A 25982-nucleotide genomic window follows, 5' to 3' on the forward strand; every position below is an offset into this window, starting at 1 on the left:
TTAAATCTAATAAAATGGTCATGAAACATTTTCAGTGTTTACTATGGTGCCATACAGCCCACCTTCACCCTCACAGTCTCACTCCTCATCACCCAGACCCCCCCCCACCCCAATTCCTGGGGAAAACACTGGCTTTAGGGCAGCAGCCAGCTCTCCCCTCCCTGCCCTTTAGAGCTGCACTCTCTTTGGGCTTGCCAAGGGCTGAGCTCGCTCTCTCCAGGGGTAGGGGCTTGGTTTTGCGGTCACAGGGCGCTCCCCGCCTATGCCCGCCCTTCCCCTCTCGCCTTCTCCAGCACCGGGACTCGATGGGCGCCTCGCCCGGCCCTCCTGTGGCCCAGGGACGGGCACCCACACAGGGGCGGGGCTCTGGATGGCAGCAGGTCCCGAGCCCAAGGGGCAGGAGTCAGCGCCAGGCCGAGGCGGGGCGGGAGTCCCCAGGGTGGTACCAGCAGGGCGCGCCGCCGCCGGCACACGCGGAGCGGAGCTGAGAGACCTCCCGCCCGCTAGGGGGCAGCAGCGGCTCCGGCGCCGCCAGCTCGCGCGCGGTCTCCCCTCTTGTCCCCGCCTTCGGGTTGCGGTTGCGAGGGGAGGGCGTCTCCCCGGTTGGCGTCACTCCCAGCATGCATCGCGGCTCGCTTCTGCCCCTGCTGCCGCCGCCGCCGCTGCCGCCGGGGGGAGAAGATGGCGGAGGGAGGCGCGGCGGATCTGGAGACCCAGCGCTCGGACGTCGCGGCGCTGCTCAAAACCGCCCTGCGCAAGGGCGACACCTGGTGAGGGAGGGGCTGGGCCGGGGGTGGTGCTGGGCCCTGGGTGAGCGGTGCGGGCGGCTGCACACCCCGGGGCTGCTGGGCTGTGAGAGGCAGGGAGGGGCCGCTCTGGGAGACAGGCTCCCTGCTGGTAACCGGGGCGGCCCGACCCCGCACTCGGCCTCGGCGGGGGGCGCTCACTGCCCGCGGGTCCCGGGGGGCAGCACAGCGGGACTCGGGAGCGGCTGAGCCCGGGCTCCGGTGGGGGCGGGGCAGTGGCAGCGTTAGCCGGCGGCGCTGACTCTTCCTGTGTCCCTGAACTCTCTTTTGGGCCTGGCCTGAGCCCATGAGACCGCCATGGCCCTATGGGGCCACCCTGGGCAGCTCGCTCCTGCGGCTCTAGTGTCGGGCCCGGCTGGGCGGGCGAGTCCCGTGTGCCCAGGACAATGAGGGGCCTGGCACTGCAGGAGACTTGGCCGGCCCCGGGAAGAGGATGATGAGCAGAGCCCGATCCCTTCCCCTCGGTAGGTGCCTGTTCCATTGTTCAAACAGAAACCGGGGAAACGGCCCCACCTTCCCTTTCGGGCAGTGACACGCTGCATATTTGCCAGGTGCAGCACCCAGAAAAACCTCCCCACAATCATACTAGGCCTCGGGTCAAGCTTCGTGTTATCACTCCATAGCTTCAGCTCTCTGAAGGTGCCAGCAGACAAGGCTGTTTAGTTGTAGCTTGAATCTGTTTTTTGTTGTTGTTGAAAAAGGTGTTTTGTGAAGTGTTTCATCTTTAGGTTGCAGCTTGTTAATTGTCAGTAGATCACACAAACTGTCCTAGGTATCTTTCATGCTTGTAAAGAAAGAGGTAGGTCTAGTGACTCCATTTATTTACTTGGTGTTCAGTTACTGAGAATTCTCAGATTTCTGGTTCTCTGGAAACTGTCTCACAAGTAAGACAATTTTAAAAATTCTTGATACTTCCAGGAAGACTAATACCTTCCCCCCCCATTCACACTCCCACCTTAGCCATGAAGTGTCAAAATTTGTATTTACTTAAAAGTAAATTTGATCTCTAAGAAGTAGGCCACCTACATCATTTTGACTTAATATGTCACCACTCAGTGTTCTAATTCTATAAAATATGGTATTTAATGGTGGTGCTACTGCAGCATGTGTCAGAGCCATACATATATTCGGATGCATTATTCAAATAGAGTGCTGAGCGGTTATTCATTTCTTGGCATAAGAACAAGTTGGTCTTAAATTCTGCACAAGTAGAAGTATCTAGAAAAAGGGAACAAGTGTATTTAACAAAGTAGTAATACTGAAAATGAGAAATGATGGTTATTAAAAAAATTCTAGTTTGAGAGAGATTACTGGTCACAGTGGTACTTCTTGTGTTAGTGCAAGGAATTACTCTCAAACTAGGAGTGTTCAAAATGGAAGAAACTCGTTTAACTGTGACGGTAATATGGCTGCAGAAACAGGAGGATAAAGATGGTAAGTTTAACAAAAGTCATGTTTTGAACATGTTTAAAAAATTCAATCTATTTAGATAATGTTTTCAGCTCCCAGCTCAGAGAGAGCCGACTAGGATGACAGTGTGGTCAAAATTGTTGCATTTTCCTCAATATATAATATCTGGGATTATATCTGAAATTTAGCATGATAGTAAAACAAACTTGTAAAAAGCCTGATCATTGTGAGAGGCTGAATAAGTACAAAATGAGTATGAACTCTCACTGACATCAAATGTTCAAACAGTAATATTGTGGTAAGTTGGCAGACTTAGTGGGTAGAACTTTTTAAGCTAATTTGAGCTAACTTTTTAAGGCTTCACAAAACAGGGTATGCCTTTACTTCATACTAAGTACTTATTCAGAAAAGATTGGGTAGTGGCTTCTTGAGCATTATTGTTATAAACAAAAAACAGGTCTGAAGAGAGCAGCATATCACAATTCAGGACTTCAACAGTCATTCACACAAAATTAAGTGATACTGAAAAAAAAATGATACCATGTTCTATTCTGACTTATTCTGCTTGGGCTTGTTGACTGATATACCCTGGGTAGCATACCTATATATTATGCTGATAATACTACCCACGATATATGTGTCTGGTATTTAGATATACATATTATTAAGCAGTAGTATAGCAGTTATGTAGCTCAGATTGGCTTGTACCTTTGTTATAATCCTGTAAATTTATGCTGAAGTAAACCTTGGCTTGAGTAGCCAGGAAAACTGTAAGTATAGGACATGTGATTATTTCTTCATGGCAACAGGAATTACACATAGGAACCTAGGAGGTGCCTTCACTCTCCTTATTACCTGGAATGCATTTGCTCAGAACAAAGATAAGGGTGCATCATGACCTGGAGTACATGGTTTCAGAAGAAAAGACAAAGGGTATACCATGGTACCAGAAACAAACAAGGTAAAGCTAATTAATTAAATCCTGTTTCAGGTGACTTATATAGTACCTTTAACAGGTGAATAGGTAGGGTATAAAAAGATGGCTTTAGGGATGTGACTTGGGGAGCACACCTTCTGCATAAGGTGAATGTTACATGGGGCTGTACAGGACTGCTCTTTGGAGACTGGTATCGCATAGAACCTTTTTCTTGTACCATATTAATAAACCTGACTCACATTGGTCACCTGGTGATTTTTAAAATAGGACACTGATACTTTTCCCCAAAATACATATACTGTACAAATTAAATTTATATCAATACCAAGCTACAAAAACTTTTTTCTCTTATTGACAGTTTTATTGCTACTCCCAGTATAGTGAAATTTACGAGACTGGTTAATTTCAACTTTGCCATTTAGACTCTTGTGGACAGCAGAATTCTGTTGCTGCTTGAGGAAAGTGCTAGAGTAATCCTGATGGGGAGAGAATTCCAAATGTGGATGATGGACGAGAGGTAGATTATTGAGACCATCCTCCCCACACACTAGGACTCCGGTGTTAGAGTTGTGAATACCTGAGCTGGGAGCATCTGAAGGGAAAAGACAGGCTTGCATGTTTTCTTCTAGCACACAGAGAATGGTGGTTGAACATGCATATTTCAAAACACTTACTAGCCAGAGGCTTATGTGAAATAGGGAGTTCCCAAACAAGATCCAAAGATAACATCCTTGTAAGAATCCTACCTCTCTACTTCCTCCTACTTGGATGTGAAGTGTAGTTGTTCCCCATGTAGGTACTTATAGCTTGTGATCGAGTCACCCCTTAACCATCTCTTTGTTAAGCTAAATAAATTGAGCTTTTTCATTGTATCATTATAAGGAATGTTTTCTTAGCCTTTAATCATTCTCATGCCTCTTCTGTGAACATTCTCCAATTTATCAACATCCTTCTTGAATTGTGGGCACCAAAATTGGACACAGTACTCCAGCAGTGGTTCAACCAGTGCCAAATACAGAGATAAAATAACCTTCCTACTCCTTCTCAAGTTTGCCATTTATGCATCCTAGGCTCGCACTAGCTCTTTTGGCCACAACATCACACTGGGAGCTCATGTTCAGCTGATTATCTGCCACAAACCTAAAGCCTTTTTCAGCATTGCTGCTTCCCAGGATAGAGGGCCCTCCTGTAAGTATGGCCTGCATTCTTTGTTCCCAAATACATACATTTACAATGAGACATATTAAAATGTGTATTGTTTGTGCCTAGTTTACCAAGTGACATAGATCAGTGACCTGTCCTCTTCATTATTTAACACTCCCCCAGTTTTTGTCATCTGCAAACTTTCACTGAACATTAATCTGGAATGAGTAGAGATTGCGTAATTTAATTAAAACGTATTCCATAATTTCTGAGACTTTCAAACTGCTGGAAAGGGAATAATGTGACCTTTGTGGAAGTTTCTTCCTAACTCTGCCAGTTAATGGTTGGCTTATGCCCTAAGGCATCAGATTTTAAATCCCCACTTAAAAAAAAAATATAACTAATGTAATAGTAGATATTCTCATAGTCTAGACAAGTGTATAATCCTTTTATTTAAATTCTGATCTCTTGGTCTCAGTAATATTGTGGCAGTGAGTTTCCAATGTTTTTTTTAAAAAGTATTTCCTTTTATTAGTTTTTAAAGTGCTGCCATTTAATTAAAATCTTATTATGAGTGACGGTTAATATTCATTTTTAATAACTTTCTTATTACCTTATCTTTCCTATCTCTTTTCCCATCCCCCTGATGTCACTATTGAAGTCACAACCATACACCTTTTCTTTCAGCTCTGTAACCTTGATACATCCTTGATTTATTCCTACCGCAGATCCAAGCCATGTACTGATCTTGCCAATTTTTACTCAGTAGCATTTATAATAGCTGACCATTTCTTTCTGTCCGCACCACTAGAACTTCTTGTCTCATCATTTTGTATCATGGTTACTACAATCTGCTATTCCTTGGTCTCCTTGGTATCACCTCCATTGTTTACAAATGTGGCTGTGAAATTCATCTTTCTTGCCTGTTGTGGCATCAGTCCTTACCCCTTAAATCCCACCTTTGGTTTCCCGTTTCTCATCATATCAAGCTCAGGTTTCTTGTCCTTGCCTGCAAGGCTCTTCACAACTCTGATTCTTATCATGTTGCTCTCTTCTCTTCCAGTGACATCGTCTCAGCCACAGCTATGTCCACTGCTCGTGGAAATGTCTTCACATTTTCTTAAGCTGTTCCTTTATGCACAGAGTGCTTTCCCATAGCTAGATTGTAAGGCCATTATTCTTGCCTTCACGTTTCTCCCCCATGTATACCATTAATACTGGCTGCCTGGGATGCCAAGGAGAATCACTGATGCTTTATTTTAAAAAGTGATTTTCTCTATCCCCCCCACACACCTTTTTCCACCACACCCTCTTCATATGTGCCGAAAGACAGGTTCCAGAGCCTACTGTATCTGATCACTTCAGTGACGTCCAGCTCTTCAGTCTCAGCCAGAACTTGCCTTTCCCTCCACACTGCCACATGGCAGTGTGCATGTATGTCATGGTCTTCACTTGCCTGTGCTCCTGCTGTCTACAACTATGGCTGCAAAGAGCCTGTTTTCTCCCATGCACCAACACCTGGACACCGTTCTCACCATTCTACCAGAAGTCATCTCCTCCCTCTAATGGTGGAAAGACCCACTGCAAGTCTGCTCCAGAATGCCCTTCCTCCCATCCTCACTGAGAGAGACCGTCATAACAGCTGGGGAGCCCACGTGGGAGATCACATGACACAAAGAACTTGGACCACTCAAGAAGCCAGGATGCACATCAGTGTCCTGGAAGTTTGGACAGTATGCAAGTCATGACACGCATTTTTACTGTCCATCCATTCTCATCATGTTGAACACCACCACTACGATTTACTACATAAGCAAGGAGGCACAAGATCCCCAGCGCTGTGCATGGAAGCAGTGCACCTCTGGAAATGGTGCATTGTACACTGTATCCTCTTGTCAGTGTCCTACCTACCAGGCACCCAGAATGTGATTGCTGAAGCACTCAGCAGGAACTTTGCAACCAACCAAAAATGGGGAACTGCATGATACGGCAATTGTGGGCATTTTTGGTCAATGGGAAACTGGTCAGGGGGCTCTTTGCTTCACACACTGACCCCAAGTACATTCAGTCCCGCTCAAGGGGAGGATTCGGTGCCCATTCATAGGGCAATGCCCTGGTTGTTGACTGGCCAGACGGTATCAACTATGCCTTCCCTCCCCTACCATTCTTAACACATTTCCTTCACAAACTCCAGTGGGAGAGGGCGATGGCCATTCTGATCTCTCCATTCTGATTTCCTCTGGTTCTCCGCATGTCGAATCATCCTCCACTCCTACACCAATGTTTCCAGAACTGCTCTTTCAACATAACGGCAGACTCAGAAACCCCGATCCACAGATGTTTCAACTGACGTTTCACGCTTGGTTTTTGGATGGACGCCTCCAGTAGCATACGAATATTCGTCGGCAGTACGAGATGTCCTCTCCAGCTACTGGAGAGGACTCCACAAAATGATTCTACCAAGCTGACGGGCCCAGAAGTGAAACATGCCTAAACAGAAAGGTCTTGCCCCCTAAGCTGTGTGCATCCTGATGCTCTTAGACTATTTCCTCTATCTGAAGGCCTCAGGACCTGCTCTCAGCTTCATCAGAGTGCACGCAGTGGCAATGAGCACTTTCCACCCTTTGGTGGAGGGAAATTCAGTTTTTACCCACTCTTTGACTGCCCAATTCTGGAAGGGCCTTGTATGTAAATACCCACCCATTCAGCCTATCACTCCGCAGTGGGACCTCAACCTAGTCCTTAGGTCTTTAATGAAATCTCCCTTTGAACCACTGGTCGCCTCCTTCCTTTTTCTTCTTTCCAAGTAGGTCACTTTGCTGGTTGCTATTCTCTCTTCAAAAAGGGTTGGCCAACTGGGAGCCATGATGGTAAACCTCCCTTTTACTCTTTCATAAGGACAAAGTTTCGCTGCATTTGTATCTATCAGAAGTGGTTTCCCGCTTCCATCTCAGCCAACCATACATTTGCCAACCTTCTTCCCCAAACCATACCCCATACATGAGGAATGACTGCTTCGCTCCCTTGGTGTCCTTAGGGCCTTGGCCTTTTATCTTCAAAGGACGAAGCCCTTCTGGAAGTCTTAGATTATTTGTTGCCATAATGGAGAGAATTAAAGGGAAGGCCCTCTCCACTCAGAGAACCTTAAAGTGGGTCTCAGTTGATAGGGTGCATCACGCTCTGCTATCAGGACGGTCTCCACCAGGTTGGATACGGGCCCATTCTACGAAAGCACAAGCATCAACTACCACCGTGATCCACAATATGCCCTCTGCAGACATATGTAAGACAGCCATGTGGAGTTTGGTACATACCTTTTCTTCTCATTATGCTCTACTGCATGATTCTGCAATGGATGATGTTAGAGAATGAGCAGGAGAACCCAGAGGCGGATTGAGCAGACGGGCTTCTTTATTGTGGTACTTGTTCCCCTTGACCCAATTGTTGAGTAAGCATGGAGTTAATCACATCACGCTCTCTTATTTGTTAATATGTAAATACCCACGATTATTACAACATCCCCAAAACCCTTATTTGATAATATGAATGCCAATATAGTGAATAGTAATAGCTATATACTGAATCTAATTATACCCGCTCCTGTTTACAGTATTAAACATATTGTACAGACATTTTTACCTTGAAGATACATTTCTTTGCAGTAATTGTAACCATAAGTTCCCTTTATCAGCAGTTCACCGGGGAGGGAGGGGCTATGAACCCGAGCTTGTTTATGTAGCTGGGAAAGGAAGGGAGGGGGGAGATGATACTTTACACATGGTATTCTTTAGACACCCACATTTCTTACGCAGCTGCAACGCTTAACAAGCAGAAGGGAAGGGAAAGGGATAGCACTCTATCTATTAAGCAAAGAGACAGTGTCTGCCTGTCACCTCCTCCCTAATACCATGCCAGCAGTTACCCAGGTCTTTACTTAACCCTGACGTAGCCCAACATTCCCCCACTCTCTTCAAAGAAGGGCCCAGGCGCCTCTCCTTCGCACACACTAGACAGCATGGCACTTGGGCTGGAGGACCTGGCTCCAGTTAGCCTGATACCTTGGTCCACCGGTCATGCTACGGGGAGAGAGAGAAGGCGGGTCATAAAAGGGGTACGCTGCTGAATTTACAAGTATGGCTTTTGGGGAGAGACTAAGGCAGCACATAATCTTAAGCACCCCATGAATACGATTGATAATACAATTAATATGAATAACATCCCTACAACATGAGTAATATGAACAAGAAGCGAATGAGTGTTCATTAGGCCTGTCCGAAGGGCACAGGTTACATCAGTCTAACTACAATCAGCAGGCAGTTTAGTAGCTAGTTGGAAGACATTCATTCCTCGAAGGGCCTGGGCTTCCAAGACCCACGTTCGGCGTTGCTTGGCCTGGAGTTGCCCCTTCAGTGTTCATGTCTTTATGTCCATATCATGAGTCCATTGAATATTTACAGAGAAACTGGGTATTTTCCAAACCAGCTCGATCACTTGGTATGGAATTGGCTAATATCCTGGTTCGATTGTCCACAGCAATGAGTTCCATAGATTAATTTATGCATGGAAGTTCTGGTGGCAGCATGTAGATGTGTGCAGATCTTGGTGCACTTGTACTTTTTAAGTGTTGTTATATTACAGAATTGTGCATACTCCCAGCAGAAAACTTTATACCCTATATACATTACACCTAATTGTCCACCCCTGGCACAGGTTATTGGGTCTGGTTTCTTATTGCCATTGGGGAGGAGCACATTTAAGTATTTCTTTGGAGAAACAATTACTTAACTGAATTATTGTTTATTTTACACCATTTTATTCTTTTTATTTATTTTCCAGTGAGCTCCTTCCTTTCTTATTTTTATAGGGCTTATGGGGACCACCTTAGTTGCCATCTTATTCCAAGGTACCACTGCAACTATTACCCAGGTGCTAGCCCCACTAGTTGAGCATTTTGCATTTCCATACACGTTTTTTCCCCAGATTTTATACACCCCAACCCTGTGGTTCCTACTACCCATAGATCCCTTCTGCAGCAACAATTTCATGTGTATTCCCTCACCCACCAATTAAATTGTTGCTTCAATCCTTCTATGTATGTGCTGCAGTTGGGGTGTACCACCCATCCATGTAATGGACTGAAAGGACCCATGGACGAGCTTTGGTTGCATCCGCTCCCACATGTTTGCCCATAAGGAAGTATTTCCAGTTCCAGGCTGTGGCCAGCTTAAATCAGAATTCTTCCAGCTTGGCATTCATATTACTTGTAGGGTTATATTCTGCAAAGCGGTTAAATTGTTATATTCCCAGCATCCCGGGGAGACTTCATGCCCAGTCTGATATGTACATAACTGCAAGCTTAAGGATTGTTCTCTATGGAGGTACCATTATGATTACACATGTTAACACCACACCCCAGTTGTGGAACCCCATAATCCAAAGACCCCAGGAGGCCAGAGAGTTATATTTTTTGGGCCCTTCATGATAAACCACATGTCTGGATGACTGTTTCCCACTGTCATTGATCATGACATATCCTAAGGAATATCATACAATATTTCCTGATAAATTTGATATTTTCCACTGGCTTAGGATTCCCCCTTCCAATCCATACACCACATACTGACATTGCCAAATTCCCATGGGGGGGCTAGTAGTACAGTTTTCCACGGGTAAATTCTTAAAGTCCTCATCTACCTTATTACCCCCACTTGGGGGTGTAACAGTTCACGTATTTCCTCCCATTGCTGGATTTGGGTAGGGCTTACAATAGTAAGAATAGCAGCAATGATTGTTCTATTCCAGGCCAGGGTATCCTTGTTTTCCCTTTGTGGGTTCACCATGCAACAGAATTTATTCATTCCCATTTTTAACCCCTATTCTGTGCCTTTTTATTTGCGTACAATAAACCCATTTCCGTCCTCCATTTTCTGTCCCCAATAGCAGCAGGCTAGGCCCCAACTGGTCAAAGACTAGGTAAGGAACTCTCCATTTAGGAACTGGGAATGGATGGTGTTCTCCTGGAATGGGGTACGTCATTTGATTTCCCCCCCCCCCCCGATGGGTAGACCGAGCTCTCTGTGCACTGACCCTTGCTGCTATATGCATTAACCCTCCTCGTATAATATTCACCAAAATAATGGTAATAACAAGACAAACAACACAAAACATGCAACGCAATTTTTTGTTGCGACAGTAGACCCATGGTGTTCTGAGTTCTTCCACTGGCGCCAGCTTGCCCATAGAGTGTCTGAAAAATAAAATGAACATTTCCCAGCCCCTTGGTGGGGACAGATTATTGCTTAAAAATACCCCTTAATTTTATAAATTGTTTTGCTGACTGCAGGAAAAACACAAGAATTACCTCCATACTTTCCTTGTTTTGTTCTATAGGCGTTCTAGGTTTTTACCCTTAAAGAGAAAGTTTGAATTATGCCACTGTTCATTTATGAAATTTCATGAGGTGGTGTACCTCAGTTTCCCCTCTGGTACAATAGACCAGGTCTGTAATGGTTTTTCTGCTGTGCCAAGCTTTAAGTTTATTCACAGGTAATAGCTGAGAGGCAGTATTACCATGAGACCTTTGACATGAAATTTGCTTTCAATTATTGTTTTTAGCATGCTTAAAAATTTCCCTCCAAAAATCATACACATTCTACATTAGCATGGGATTACTCACTAGCATTTATTCCAAGGTTTAACATTGTGACAGTCAGATTACTTAGAGCCACTTTAAGGCTCAGTGTTGTACATCTCACCCCTGCTGTTGCTCCAGAGGGGCATTGTTTTTTCATTGTTTTTGTTCCCCTCCTGGAGTTCTTAGCTGCTATTTATTACCAAAAAAGGGATCCAGAATCTCTACACATTGTTCTGGCTGCCCCAGCCAGGAACATACTCTGTAATCCTTATTTAAAAAGATATTATACTCTAGAAAAACATGGAAGTACCCAAAAGGTTATATGCTAAATATCAAAGCCACATCACACTAGCTGCCCCTGTCTAGCATAAGGATCTGTCAGTGTTGCAACTTTGAGAGATTCAAAGGGAGTTTAGTGGCATTGGCTTTTTTAATTAAAAAAAACAAAACAAAACCAATTTATTTTAAACCTACAAGCAGGATTTTACAAACCATGAGTATTGATTTAAGTCCTTAAAAACATCACATAATTACACACAAAGATTCTCACACACAAATTTTCTTTTGCCCAACACCACCTACACTGCTTTTATTTTTTATACAACTGTACCCCGATTACACTCCCATCTTGCACAACTAGAGACAGTCAAGTTAAGTTCCAATAGAAACCCCTTACATTCCTTTAGTAATTTTGATTAACTTGTCCAGTAGTCAGATTATATAGATCAGAGTATCTGGCTGCTTGCTGCCTGCAGCAGTCCTTTACAGACCATTTCTGTGGGAAAAGGGCCCATTTTCTCTCAGAATAGCTATAAAGGCTCCTGAAGTCAAAAACACAGTGGTGGTAGTAGCCACCTGACCCCCTTTGTAATTTGTTTAACTACCAGTGTTCCATTCAATGTGACTGTACCGAGTTGCACATATATTACATTAACATAAATGGATTTTATTCTTAAACCACAAACTCCCCTTTTATAATACCACAACTGTTACTTTTTAATATTTTTACAACCGTTACCTTTTAACATTTCCACAACTCCCAACCGTTTACTTCCCTCCAAAGTCCCCCCAAACTTTGTAGTATTAATTTTTATAAGAGCTGCTTGTAACTCTTCATTTACTTTAAATTACTTACTAGTGCATTCAGTTTTTTAAGGTGGGACATTTTGCCTGTAATGACATAGCCATCTTGCAACACACAGCTGCCTCATCCTGTGCTTCCTTTACCTTGGGATTATTTAAAAAGGCAGTAAAACATTTGTTTCCATGGTCACCCATGAACCTTTTACTCTAAAAAATGTCAGTGGAATGTAGCAAACTCTGTCCTGCTTTGTCCAGACTTTTTACTAAGTATCCAAAGTACCGTCCATTAAAATGTCAAAAAAACAAAATGTGTGTGTGAGAGAGAGAGAGCGAGAAATGGAGGCCGGGGATCAAGAATTTTGCTTTAAGGCATCTCCTTGACCCTTCAGGGTCAGGTTCTTTGACTTAAAATGATTAAAATCGTCCATACATTTTCAGCTATTCTGACTGCAAGCACACTGTGATGATTTACCATGTGCTGTTCCCCAGCAATTTGCTGCAGAGTTTCCACTTTGCTTTTAAGACTGGTAACCTCCTCCCATAAACCTGACAGACCCTCACATGGAGCTTGCAACAAAACAGCCTTTTTAATAAATAAATAAATTAAATCCTGGGAGCACTTGGATGCCAGGGAAGCTCCCACCCACCCCTGGATGGCTGGCCAATCCAGACAATCCCCGGGGTGGGTGGGGTGCAGCATAAGGACTCCCCCATTTCCCCACCAGTTTATTAATAACACCTTAACCGGGGTTACAGTAAAGGGCCCATTCAGCTTACTCACTGAATCCATGGGAGACGTGGTGATCAGGCATGACTCTCCCTTGGGATCCTGTTCGTGACGCCAGATGTTAGAGAATGAGCAGTCTGACCAAGAGGCGGATTGAGTAAACGGGCTTCTTTATTGCAGTACTTGTTCCCCTCGACCCAATTGTCGAGTAAGCACGGAGTTAATCACATCACACTCGTTTGTTTAAGTTAATATGTAAATGCCCACATTTATTACAACACCCTCAAAACCCTTATTTGATAATATGAATGCTCATATAACGAATATTAATAGCTATATACTGAATATAAATATACTCGCCCGTTTACTGTTTTCAGCATTAAGCATATTCTACAGACATTTTTACCTTGAAGATACATTGTTTTGCAGTAATTGTAGCTACAAGTTCCCTTAATCAGCAGTTCACAGGGGAGGGAGGAAGGGACCATGACCCCGAGCTTGTTTATGTAGCTGGGAAGGGAGGAGGGAGATAACACTTCTTTACACAAAGGGTATTCTTTAGACACCCGTACTTCTTATGCAGCTACAATGCTTATCAAACCTTAAGCAGAAGGGAAGGGAGAGGGATAGCACTTTATCTATTAAGCGAAGAGACAGTGCCTGCCTGTGCCTTCCTCCCTAATACCATGCTAGTGGTTACCCAGGTCTTTACTTACCCCTTACATATCCCAACAGATGCCTCATTCGGCACAGCGATCTTCCGTTCCACAGTTCCGTCATCTTCCTTGCACCCTTCTAGCTAGGTACTGCTTGTTGATCACTCTCAGTGGAATACAGTAGAAGAACAAGAAGAAGGGGAGGTTACTTACCTGTAACTGGAGGTTCTTTGAGATGTGTGGTTCCTATCTGTATTGCAACCCCACCCTCCTTCCCCTCTGCTGCGGATCTGGTAGATCTGTGGTGGAGAAGGAACTTAAGTTGTGGTTGGGCTGCCTGCCCTTTATCGCCTTGGGTGAAACCACGAGGCGATACAAGTGCTCATGGATGGACCAACGGACGCTACTACTTTGAAAAGCTTCGGCTCGGGGCTCATACACGTAACCCTAAGTGGTATACAATAGGGATCACGTATCTTGCAGAACCTCCAGTTACAGGTAACTAACGTCCCATGATGCGTTGGATTAGGGCAGTCAAAGATGGTTCATCGTAATGCTGGTCACATCATTCCCTTGTGTGCCATTGATAAGGTTAAGGTTCTGTCACGAGTATTTTTAGTAAAAGAGACAGGTCACAAGCAATAAACAAAAATTCATGGAAGCCTGCAACCTGTCCCTGACTTTTACTAAAAATACCCTGGGGCAGAGTGCTGCCGGGGCTTGCAGCTGCTCTAGCCCCACTGCTGATCCTGCAGCAGGGGCTGACCTGGGCCCAGGGGCTGCTGCTCCAGTCCCAGAAAAAGTCACGGAGGTCCCAGAAAGTTCTGGAATCTGTGATGCCTGTGACAGAATTGTATCTGTACCCATTGGCTATGAAATGGATGTGTCTTAACTGTGTTAGCCTGATGAGCCATTAGCTCTGGGGGGGGCTTTCAATTCTAAAGCGCTTATCATTCATAGATCTCAAAGTAGGTTGTGTTGCTGTAAAAGTACTTAGCTTCACAATTGCAACTATTATCTATATTTGATTGCATAAGATTATTGTGTGCTCTGGATGGCCCTGTTCTAGTTCCCATTTACATCAAGGGAAAGATTCACCTCGGATTCTGTGACTTTCTGCAACCTCTGTGACTTCTGCAGGGGCCAGCTGCTCAGGTGGCCCTCCTGGACAGCCACACCAGCTGCTGCTGGAGCGGCTCCAGGGACAGCCACACCAGCCGCTGCTCTGGCGGCTCCAGGCAGCAGTTCCTGGCTGGCCAGAGCAGCAGCGCTTCACTGGCCCTGGGCAGCGGGCGCTGGCCAGAGCAGCGGGCACCCGGGTTTCCCTCCCCCCAAGCAGGGCCCCTTCCCTCCCCTGCCCCCCTTCCCCCCCCCCCCGATTTAATCACAGGTGTAAGTCATGGACAGGTCACGGGCTGTGAATAATTTTTGTTTATTACCCGTGACCTGTCCATGACTTTTACTAAAAATACCCGTGACTATATTATAGCCTTAATTATAATATATACAATATTCAGTTCTGTAACATTTAGTATACATATTTGACTAACACAATTCATTACACAGTTCTCTAACATGTTTGCAGCTCGTTACTTCTGTAGAGAGTTAGGCACACGTCTTTTAAGAACTTGAAACAAGTGACGAGATTAGTTAACCATAGTTTCTCCTAATTATACAGTAATTTAAGTTAACCTTTGACATATACATAAACAGAAATTTAAATGTAAACAAATATTATTTGTTTTTAATATTTATTATGGAATATGAAATTGAAATCCTGCAAGAACAAAGACTAGATGTTGTTACTTTAAACATGAGTCCCGTTGTACCTCCAGCAGTACAGTTGTGATAGTTTGTCTTTGTTATCCCAGTATTGCTTCATCTGTACTTGCTCAGAGTAAAGGGGAGGACAGGGGACTAGCTCTCTGGACAATTTGCACAGTTTTGCTGTTGAAAGTGAAATGTCTCAAGTTTAAAAGGTGCTTCTCCCAGTGGCTCAATGTGGTGAAGTCAGTGAATTTGCATAAAGTAGCATCTGTTACATATTCAGGCTAAGCATTTTGATTGTGAAATCCAGTGAATGACCTATCAGGCAGCATAAGTAATTCTTAATTTTTAAAAAATTGATCTTTAGATATTGCACAACAGCAAAATAGAATGGCAAGACATCTGGTCATATTATTTAAGTGTATTGGTATCAATTACATATTAAGACAGACTGTGCAATAAGATGGTTTTGTAACCATTATTGGTACCGTACCAGCAATATGTCATTGATTCATAATGTACAGTAAACCTGTTTTCTTTATATCTGAAAAACTGTAAGTCCACTTCAAAATGTCGAGGAAAAGAAATGAAGCAAAATCCTTCATGTTAGATTTCAGTTATTTTATTTTGTTTACTAGGTAATGTCCTGGAAAGGTGTATATTTGTAAAATTGTTACACATTAAAGCTTCTTGAATTTACCTTTTTACGTGCTAAATTTATTTTCTGTTTAAGAAATGGACGCATACATACAAAATTTGTGATAAACCCTCATTCTTGTATTCCTGTAAATTCAAATGAAAGAAACTGGAATATTAACATTTATTCCAATTTTGCTGTTCCTAATTCTTCCTAGTTGAGGATGTATACATATGCAATTTGCGTGGGTAATATTGTTAGCTTACCCAAATATGGGATACGTTTGTATATAATGTACAGTCATGAACTGATAATTCTTTGCTAAGGTTATGAAAATTTGAGACTTCTAATAACTCATTTGACTTTCCTACATAAGTCCTGCGATGTTTTAGTCATCAGTATATGCAGAGTTATGAAAAAATAGTTCTAAAAATCTTATGCTTTTTATGCTATGTAGATTAGAATTAAATTCAAGTAATTGATGAGGCAAAAGGACACTGTTAGCCAGCCTGGCTAAATATTTGTAAAGGTATAATTCATCAATATATTGGAATTGGAAAAGGTTCAAAAAGGCAACAACAAAAAAATGATTAGGGGTATGGAACAGCTTCTGTATGAGGAGAGATAAATAAGATTGGGAATTTTCAGCTTGGAAAAGAGATGACTAAGGGGGGATATGATAGAGGTCTATAAAGTGATGACTGGTGTGGATAAAGTATATAAGGAACTGTTATTTATTCCTCATAACACAAGAACTAGGGGTCACCAAATGAAATTAATAGGCAATAGGTTTAAAATAAACAAAAGGAAGTATTTCTTCACACAACGCACGGTCAACCTGTGGAAGTCTTTGCCTGAGGATGTTGTGAGGGCCAAGACTATAACAGGGTTCAAAAAAGAGCTAGATAAATTCATGGAGGATAGATCCATCAGTGGCTATTGGCCAGGATGGGCAGGAATGGTGTCCCTCTAGCCTGTTTGCCGGAAGCTGGGAATGGGCAAGAGGCAATGGATCACTTGATGATTATCTATTCTGGTCATTCTGTCTGGAGGCACCTGTCATTGGCCACTGTTGGAAGACTGAATACTGGGCTAGATAGAGCTTTGGTCTTACCCAGTATGTCCGTTTTTATGTTCTAATACACTCAAGTTCATGTTTATGCTAATACACTGTATTTGTTTTAATGTCTTCTGCTTCTTAACTTCAGTTTGGTTTACAACAATTATGAAGAAATCTTGGCTGTTTCAAGCCATATTTGGAGTGAGCATAGGTAAAATACTGTAAATTATTCGCATGTAACTTTGCAGAATACATTATTTTGCAGGGTATTTGTAATTTAAAAAATTCTTAGCCTAAAGGGGCAAGATAGTCAGTTATTTTTTGTCAAGGTCCAGATTTCTTGGTCAAGTTATAGTCAAGGTCCAGACTCCAAAGAAAACAATAAAAAATTAATGATGAGAAACAAATGAAAAGATTTCGAGGTCTGTTCAAAAGCATCTGATGGTCTGGATTTGACCAACGGTCCACCTATTTACTACTTCTGCTAAAGACAATGTACAGTGTGGACTATAATAAAAATAATTTTAAAAACAGGATACCAAATAATACTGATGGAGGAAAGAGGAAATTGAAAACTGTAGCCTTTCACTGTTAGTTTGTTGTTACCCGTTCCTTTTCTGTAAAGAATTCCATGATATTATTACTTGTCTTTTGTATAGGGCTTTTCATGTTAAGATCATATAATGATTTTCCTATTAGGAGAGCTAGACATGAAGCATAACCTAGATTGCTTTTTAATAAAATACCATATTTGTGCACACTCCATGGAAAAGTCTTTACTAAGATATATTTTACAAGCCATGTGTGTGATTACCAGAAATCTACTGCCAGAAATACGTATGAAAGATGAGGATGGCAGGTGTTATCAGTGAAGTCCACGGGCTTTTGTTGATAGTATTTGAAAAAAGGGTACTACTGGGATTTATGTGAAAATGCTTGAAGACTCCATGTTGTATTCCAGCCTCTGGAATGGCAGCAGTAGAATTGACTAGAGTCTTAATTACTTAATTACTTCTCTGTAGTATTTGATGTCCTATTGCTTGATTATGCCTAATGGATGATGTAACATCCTTGCTACAAATCTTGCCAACACTTACATGCTTAAATTTGTGCATGCGAGCAGTCCTACTGAACATAATGAGACCATTCACGAGCGTATGTTTGTGGGATTTTTTTCTAAAATTCTGATTTTCCTTCTCTTCTCCTCCTCCACTCCTCAAAGTCAGATGGTTTTTTTTTTTTATATATATATATATATATATATATAATGCCTTTGTTGCTTAATTCCATAGCTGAGTATGATAGGTTATAGTACAGATAATGTAATTCTGTCTTTAACATAGTAAATCTTTCCTGATGAGGGATGGAAAATCATGGGATTTGGTTATACTCTTTCCAATATTCTTAACCTTACTGAAAAAAGTAGTATTTCATTTCTCATTTAAGAACAGGTGTTTATAGAGATACAAAATTGCTTCTGTCATATGGTAATGCTGCTTAATAATTCAAAGTTGCTACTTTCACCATGATTGAAATTGTTTCGAGTAGTTTTACTATGAACTCTAGGTGCTGAAAGAAATTGGTGTGGATTGAACTTTCTAATTAACATTTGAGAATGATATTAATTTGAGAACTTATACATGCAATACCCCCAACTGGTTTTGTGCAGATCATGGTTTTTTTAAGCATGTGCAATTTATTTTCAAAATAGTTTGTTTTTAGTACACAAATTACTAAAAAAAAAAAGTGTTTCGATATCAATAACACATGCATGTCAAAGTAGTGGTCAAACAGCAGTCATTTCAATTTTAATAAATTTTCCTCTTCCCTGTTACGTCTTTGGGTACATATAGACAGCAAAGAACTGTCTGGACTTCCAGGCGAGCAATGAAACAGCCCATTAGCCTGAGCCCTGCAAACCCGTGTCTGCTGGCATGGGCCAGCTGTGGGTTTTTCTCTGCTATGTAGACATACCTTTTGTGAAAAGAGTAATTGTCTGGGAAATAAGATCTCTCATTAGAGCAGTAGCTAAATCAAGAAGAATAAATATTCATTTTGGTAGGCCATGCTTGGAAAATAATAGTGGAGTCCATGACTTCGGACTATAGCATAATTAAATGTCTTTTCTGAAATATGTAAGGACCACTATTTAGAATTTCTTTTTCATGGAAGTTGATACAAATTTTGCTTGAATAAAGAGTGTTGAATACGGACCTCTTTCTCAAATTACACATCCCTTTTTTATTTAACGCTTGTTATTTGCAACATTACAATTTCTCAATCTGGATCCTAAGTTTGCTGTTCACCAGGAAAATCATTGAACAAAGGTTGCTTTACTTGAAAATTATTGTGCTGCTTCACATTACAACCATGACATTAACTTGTAAATACTAAGCTTCAGAGCTAAAGTGCACACAAATCTTCTGATGCTTGTAGTGCTCCTCTGTCAGAATTATTCTCCTGTCATATTAATCTTTAGCAGAAAAGGGCTTGCAAGGATGCATGCTGCCAAATTGTGATACGGATTTGGCAGAACATTCACCAATTTCAGTGATGTTTTGTAGTTGTCAACCGAATTTTTATTGTGTTGTAGAAAATATAGATTGTAGACTGTTGTATTGCAATCAATATAACTGACGGGAAAAAATAACTGAATCATCAATATTTATGCACAATAGAAAATGTTCTGGATTAATATTTCCCTATTTTTGAATGCTGGAATCATTTATTACAAGTTTGGTCAGTTGCATGTGAGACAAAGAAATTCTCTGATCTGAACTGAGTTTCCCAGATCTATAATGATTAATATGGTCAAATACATCCCTGAGTTGTTTTTAAACTTTCAGATGCAATTTCATCAGACTAAGGTATTATATGTCTGCAAAAAAGTCTCCAAAATGATCAATATGTAGATTTGATAATTGAGCTGTTGTATTCACTTTGAGTTGCAAACAATCCAAAAATTTAAAGCATTTTTAGGAAATTGCTACTCTCTAACTTCTATGGTAGAACAGAGCACTGTGCTTTATTGGTTTAGTCCACCCAGTTTTATCCATGGTGGTGGTAGTAGTAGTAGTATTTATGTTGTGGTTGTGCTCAAAATGTGCTTTGGGATACAGAGAATTAGTCAGATCCTGGACCAGAAAGCATCAATCTTAACAGAGCAGGCAGAGGGATACAACATCCAAGAAAAGTGGACAGAGAGAATACATGTTTCATTAGTTAGAGATCTCATTTTTTGCAGGTTAAACTTGTATTTCTCCATGCAACCTGATCATCTTCAATTCCGGTATCCTTATGCCCTACCGTCGTAACATTTAACTTTACTTCAGTATAAACCTTGGGTTCTGAAAAACCCAGCTATTTCATATTTTCAAGGAAAAAACTCAATTGTGTGCTTTTTAGTTTTCCTTTTTTCTTTCTTTACCACATTGAAGTGTTTATATGAATATAACATTTCAAATTTTTTTATACGTGAAATAACATTTTAGTAGTATTCAAATTATAATTTACAGTTTTAAATTCAAGGGAAGGCTGAACAGATTCGTCTAATGTAGAAGTTCAAACAGGAAGGGCAATGCATGGAGACTAGAGAGAATTGTGGGTAAAATTAACTGTCATTGGATGTTGAAGAAAAGAGTTGGTAGATTTGTGAATTGTTGGGAAGCTCTGCTTTACTGGAAATTCCAAAATTTGGGAAGGTAGGATATCAGATAACATGATTCTATATAATAGTGATAGCTAATCTTTTCAGTATTTATAATTTTGAATTCACTCTTTCTCAGTCAAACTGATGCAAACCTGAAAGCTGCTGAGAATAGTGCAAGTGGGCAATTAGTGTTCAGTGATTACCAAGCACTGGTGTAAGCATCACTCAAGATGCTTAAAGATGAAGTGGTTGGAAATAAGGGATTGAATAAACGGAACTAATGAAACCAGGTAATATTTCTAGAATAAAATATTGAGATTTTTAAATAACAAGATTGAGAGATGGCTGTAGCCCTCGGAGCTTTGATCAGTGCCTTGCTGAAGGTCACAAGGCTCTAGCCCTTGGAGCTTTGGTCAGCCCAGCTGTGTGAAGTCTCTCAAGGTAAGTCTACACTGCAATTAAAAACCCGCGGCTGGCCCATGCCAGCTGACTGGGGCTTCTGGGGCTCGGGCTGCAGGGCTGTTTAATTGCATCAGCCCGAGCTCTGGGACTCTTCCACCTCGCAGGGTCCTAGAGCCCAGGTTCCAGCCTGAGTCCAGAAGTCTACACTGCAATTAAACAGCCCCACAGCCCAATCCCCGAAAGCCAGAGTCAGCTGACATGGGCTAGCTGCAAGTGTCTAATTGCAGCGTGGACATGCCCTCAGTGGCTAATCACTCTCTGGAGGTGGTTGATGAAGCTGAGCTAATCAGAGAAGACTTGGTATAAAAAGTCACTTGCTAGGCGAATTCATGAGCCCCAAACAGAGGCAGCTAACAGGAGAGTTTTGGAAAGAACTTGGACCAGGAGAGTGAGAGGCTTTCCTTGCACGTTCAGTGATACGTGTGATATCAAGATGTCCAGCAGTGGAACCGTGGTGGTGACCTGCAGTGTATGTGCCATGTTCTCTTTCTGGCCTGAAGCCAGAAGGGATTTCCTGTTCATAAAGTGCAAGTTGGTGGCTGTGCTGAAAGAAATGATTCTCAGATTGGAGGGGCAAGTTGAGACGGTACTAACAATCAGAGGTGCTGAAGAGTTCCTAGACATCCAGTTTCGGGAAACACCAGTACTCCTGGTTCAAGGAAGAATGGAGCTGGCCACGAAGAAATGAATGAGAGAGAGAGAATGTCAGCAAGGAGGCCTTACACTTGATAAACATCAGAAGCAAGAGGACCCAGCAGCATTCTGTATGGGTTGAGACAGATGAGGATAGTTAGCCTGTGGCCACCAGAAAAGAGAGAAGCAGGAGGAATTCCACACAGATAGAAGTTTCAAATCGATATAGTTCCTCAGCATGGACTATGGAAGATACCTCTCAAGATCAAGCAGGTCCAAGGGAATGGAGAGAGATACAGGACACAAGTGGATGACAGCTCGGCCCAACCGGTAAGAAAATTAGGCATGCCTGCAACGAGTTCTCCAACCATCCAAGGAAGACAGACGGTCTTTGTAGGAGATTCAGTGCTCAGAAGAATCAAAAGAACATTCTGCAAGGGACATGTGGATATCAGGACAGTGTGCTACCTCCCATAGCCAAGACATGAGACATCACTCTAAAGATTGGATAGGCATCTGAAGTTGACAGGAAAGGATCCGTTGGTGATGGTTTATATCCTATGAATCAGTGTCATCTGTGCTGATATCTCACAGATAGATGACTTCAGGAACTTGGAAGCCTGTTGAAAAAGAATGTCCAAGTCATAGTCTCTGAGATCCTTCTTGTCCCACAAGGAAAGAAAGACAAAAGATTATGGAAGTGACTTGCTGGCTAGGTAAGTGGAAGATGTTGGTTTTGTGGAAGATTGGTCAACCTTCTATGGGAGGAGATGACCTCCCCCTCAGAGAAAGGGAAGACCAATCTCCTCAGAAACAGGTAGTCAGAAGGGGGTTAAACTAGTACAAAGAGGGAAGTTATAAGCATTCAGCACAAAATTCAGATGTTGAGAACAAAATTATCAAGGAACCAAAGGATGTGAAAATAATTTCCTCTACACCAATGCTAGAAGCCTGGGAAACAAACAGGAGAAATTGGAATTGCTCATTTATGAGCATAAATTCAATCTAGTTGGTATTACTGAAACTTGGTGTGTTGATTCACACAATTGGAATGTTAAAATCAATGGTTATAACCTATTTAGGAAGGATCAATTGGGCAGAGTGGGAGGTGGTGTGATGGGGTGGACTACACCCACAGGCACCCTGCTGTAGGCCTCGGTGTCTGAACATGGAAGAGCACTGAGGTAAGAGTGAAGCTTTGGTGAAGGCTGGGGCCAGGGAACTGAAAGCAATTTCATTAAAGGAACATGACAGTGCGTGGCTACTATTCTTTGAGTCCTTGGGCTGGGACACAGAGTAGTGGGTGGGCCCAGGTCCCCCCATAAGCCACCGGGGAAGTGGCCTACAATTGGACAGCGATTAAACCCCTAGAAGAGGATCTGAACTGTTAAGAGGCCCATCTGGAGAGCTGGGACCAGAACAGACCAGAGTGGGTGAAGAGTCTCTAGGGTGGTAGCCCTGGGGGCACACCCCCCTACCAGCATCAGGAGCACTTAAAGACTTTGTTGGAGTAATACCCCAGCAGGGGGTCTGTTTGAGTTGTGTTCCATACATTGTTTGTGACTTGGTCGGAGGGCTCAGTCACTAGAAACAGAGAAACTGTCAGAAGGGGTCACCACAGACTGAAAGAGGTGCAGAGACACACCTGAACAACTCTTTGTCAAAATGGCATTTCCTGTTCCAGAATCACTGATAACTCAGAAGACAGTTATCTTGAATGCTTATGCTCCATGTCCTAACAGATAAGCACATGATGGGGTCTGCGACAAACCACTAAATCATACTAGGAATCAGGATGGCCTCTTCCTTACATGCCTATCTAAAACGTGTAGGAGGAAAAAGCTGCATGATCATGGGGGACTTGAATTTGAGTGACGTGCTGGAGGTCTCATGCTCCCAGTACGAAAACATTCTTGGAATTTCTAAACGTTATAGGTGATGATTTCCTAATTCAAAAAGTGTTACAGCCATCACAGGGGAATTCTATATTGAACTGTGTCCTAACAGATAAAGAGGAACTCATCACAGACCTAAACGTTATCTTAGGAAAAAATTAACGTTATCTTAGGAAAAAATGATTGACTTGATCATGTTTATAATTGCAAGCAGAACAAAGTCCAGATCAGTAATATATATAGTTGTTGCTTTAAGAGGGCCAATTTCACAAAGCTGAAAACAACTATGAGCCAAATCAGCCAGGAAGAAGAATTTAATCCAAAAAATGTGACTGATAATTGGGAATTGTTGAAGAACACTTTACTAGATACTCAAAAAGCCACAATAGAGGAAAAAGGCTGTGCTGGTGTAAAAAAACCAAAAAAACAAAAGACCTGGTTTAGAGGAGAAATGAGAGCAGATGTAATTTAATATAATTATTTTTTATTAATAAATAACAAATGTAAGAAAGGGTAAGTTGATGAGAATGAATACATATCCGAAGTTAAGAATTGTAGAAATTGATAAGGATAGCCAGGGGATACGAGGAGAAATCTATGGCCTGTGGAGTTGTGGCTGATAAGGAGAAGTTTTTAAAATATATTGGGAACAAAAATAATCTTGACAATGGTATTGATTCATTACTAGATGGAGATAGTAGAATTATCAGTAATAATGCTGAAAAGGCAGAAGTATTCAATATATATTTCTGTTCTGTATTTGGGGAAAAAACAGATGATGCAATATCATTATATGTTAACACTCTTTCCATTCCACTAGTATAACTGGAGGATGATAAACAGAAACTACTGAAGTTAGACATTTTTAAATCAGCAGGTCCACATAACTTGCATCCATGAATTTTAAAAGGGCTGGTTGATAGAAACTATTTGCTATAATCCCTTTCCAGAACTGATCTACCGGAAAGGTAACTTACTAGTGTAGTTCAAAAGGTAGAAGTCTGTGCTCGAGATCTGAAGGTACAGGATTCAAATTCTAATGACCTGTGGGGGGGACCTAATAGTTTCATCTGATAGAATTTGTTTTCCTGATTACTTTTTATTTTGCACAATTAAAACAGATTTTATAGTTTAAAATGCCTTTAATCTGTAAACTGTGGTACTAAACACAGTAAAATACAGGTATTCCCCACTTGGGTCATTTATCGCACATTTTGATTGCTAGTGTCACACACTGGCAGATTTGAAGGTTGAGAGCTATGCTAGCACAAAATGAGTAATTTAACCAAACCATTTTAAGTACTGCACTTCAGGTATACAACAAGACAAATTCAACTTTCAGTTCCATTACCAAATACTACAGATGTAGAAATAATGTGAAAATTTAAGGGAGAATTAAAAACCGTTTTGGTTTTTAATGCAAGATGGCTGCTTGAATGGGAGAAGTGACCTGGTAACGTACAGTGGAAGAATGCATTCCTACAGATGCATTCTACATCTAAAATGAGGACCACAGGAAGTTTACTCCTGGGGGAATTCTGTGCCACTGCACATGCACAGAATTTATGTCCCCCCACAGATTCCTTTGCTTCCCTGAAGAAAAATGACTTTCTGACGGGGGGGGGGGGGAGAAAAGGGAAGCCACAAGAGCAGTCATGCAACCCTCCACATCAGTATTTTTCAGGTATCCAGGCCAGCCAGCAGAGAGATAAATCACTGTGGGGTAGAGGGTGGGCCTGGGGAAGACTTGGCTGGTGGCTCCTATCCTAACCAGGTCAGCTGCTAGTCCCGGCTCTGCTAGGGAGGACGGGACTTCCTCTTCCCTTGCATGGCATGGCATCCATCACTGAGTCAGACTCTACCCCCAGATTTCTCCCCCAGCTGCAGGAAGCTCTGCAAACTCCCACCACCCTCCTGCGCCACTCACTTCCTGCACCAATCGCTCCTCAGCTGCAGGGAGAGGGATCCCTATGCGGGGAGCTGCTCCCCCATCCACCCAACCCCTGTGCATACAGACCCCTCTTATCTCACCAACAGGACCGCTGAATTCAGACTTTTGTCGGGTTTTTTAAAAGATCTGAATTCCTGTTTGGCCAGCTCAGCATCAATGATTTGCTCAGAGTGTACTGAGATCTAACAGATGCAAAAAAAGGGAAAGTTTGAAAGTAGTCAGTAGACTGGGAACTCATTTATTGCATGTGTTACATGCTTTTCATTTTTGACAGTGTTTTTATGTTTGAGGAGTAAATAAGCATTCAGCATGTATTATATAATATGTGTCATGCTTTCCATTTCATTAAAGTTTCCTAGCTTGTCTCCCTCACCCGCCTCCTTCCTCGGCCTTTTTCCAGAAAAAAATGTTTGCTTCAAGGTTGGAGAATCACAACACACCTGGTTCATTCATATAATAACAGATAAGTAGATGGCTTAGTTAGCTAGTTTCTTGTAAACATTATGGAAGAAGTAGCTCTTAAGGAAGTTTT

General features: G+C 42.1%; 1 protein-coding gene across 11 annotated transcripts in view; it reads left to right on the forward strand.

The window, feature by feature from the left end:
* The first annotated feature begins 613 nt into the window (after positions 1–613).
* The window catches only part of USP15 (ubiquitin specific peptidase 15), a 139791-nt gene continuing 114422 nt past the window's right edge, over positions 614–25982 (forward strand). For 10 of the 11 annotated variants that reach the window (XR_004645689.1, XR_004645691.1, XR_004645692.1 and 7 more), the window contains exon 1: positions 614–770. Coding sequence is in view for 4 of the 11 variants with exons in the window: in XM_034770281.1 (XP_034626172.1) it covers positions 682–770 (89 nt within the window). In the remaining 7 variants the exon portion in view is untranslated. Of the gene's footprint in view, positions 771–1152; positions 1271–25982 lie in introns of those variants that run through there. The other variant, XM_034770297.1, reaches the window with a different exon arrangement.

The sequence above is a fragment of the Trachemys scripta genome, chromosome 1, assembly GCF_013100865.1.
Source record: "Trachemys scripta elegans isolate TJP31775 chromosome 1, CAS_Tse_1.0, whole genome shotgun sequence".
In the NCBI taxonomy this organism is placed as follows: Eukaryota; Metazoa; Chordata; order Testudines; family Emydidae; genus Trachemys; species Trachemys scripta.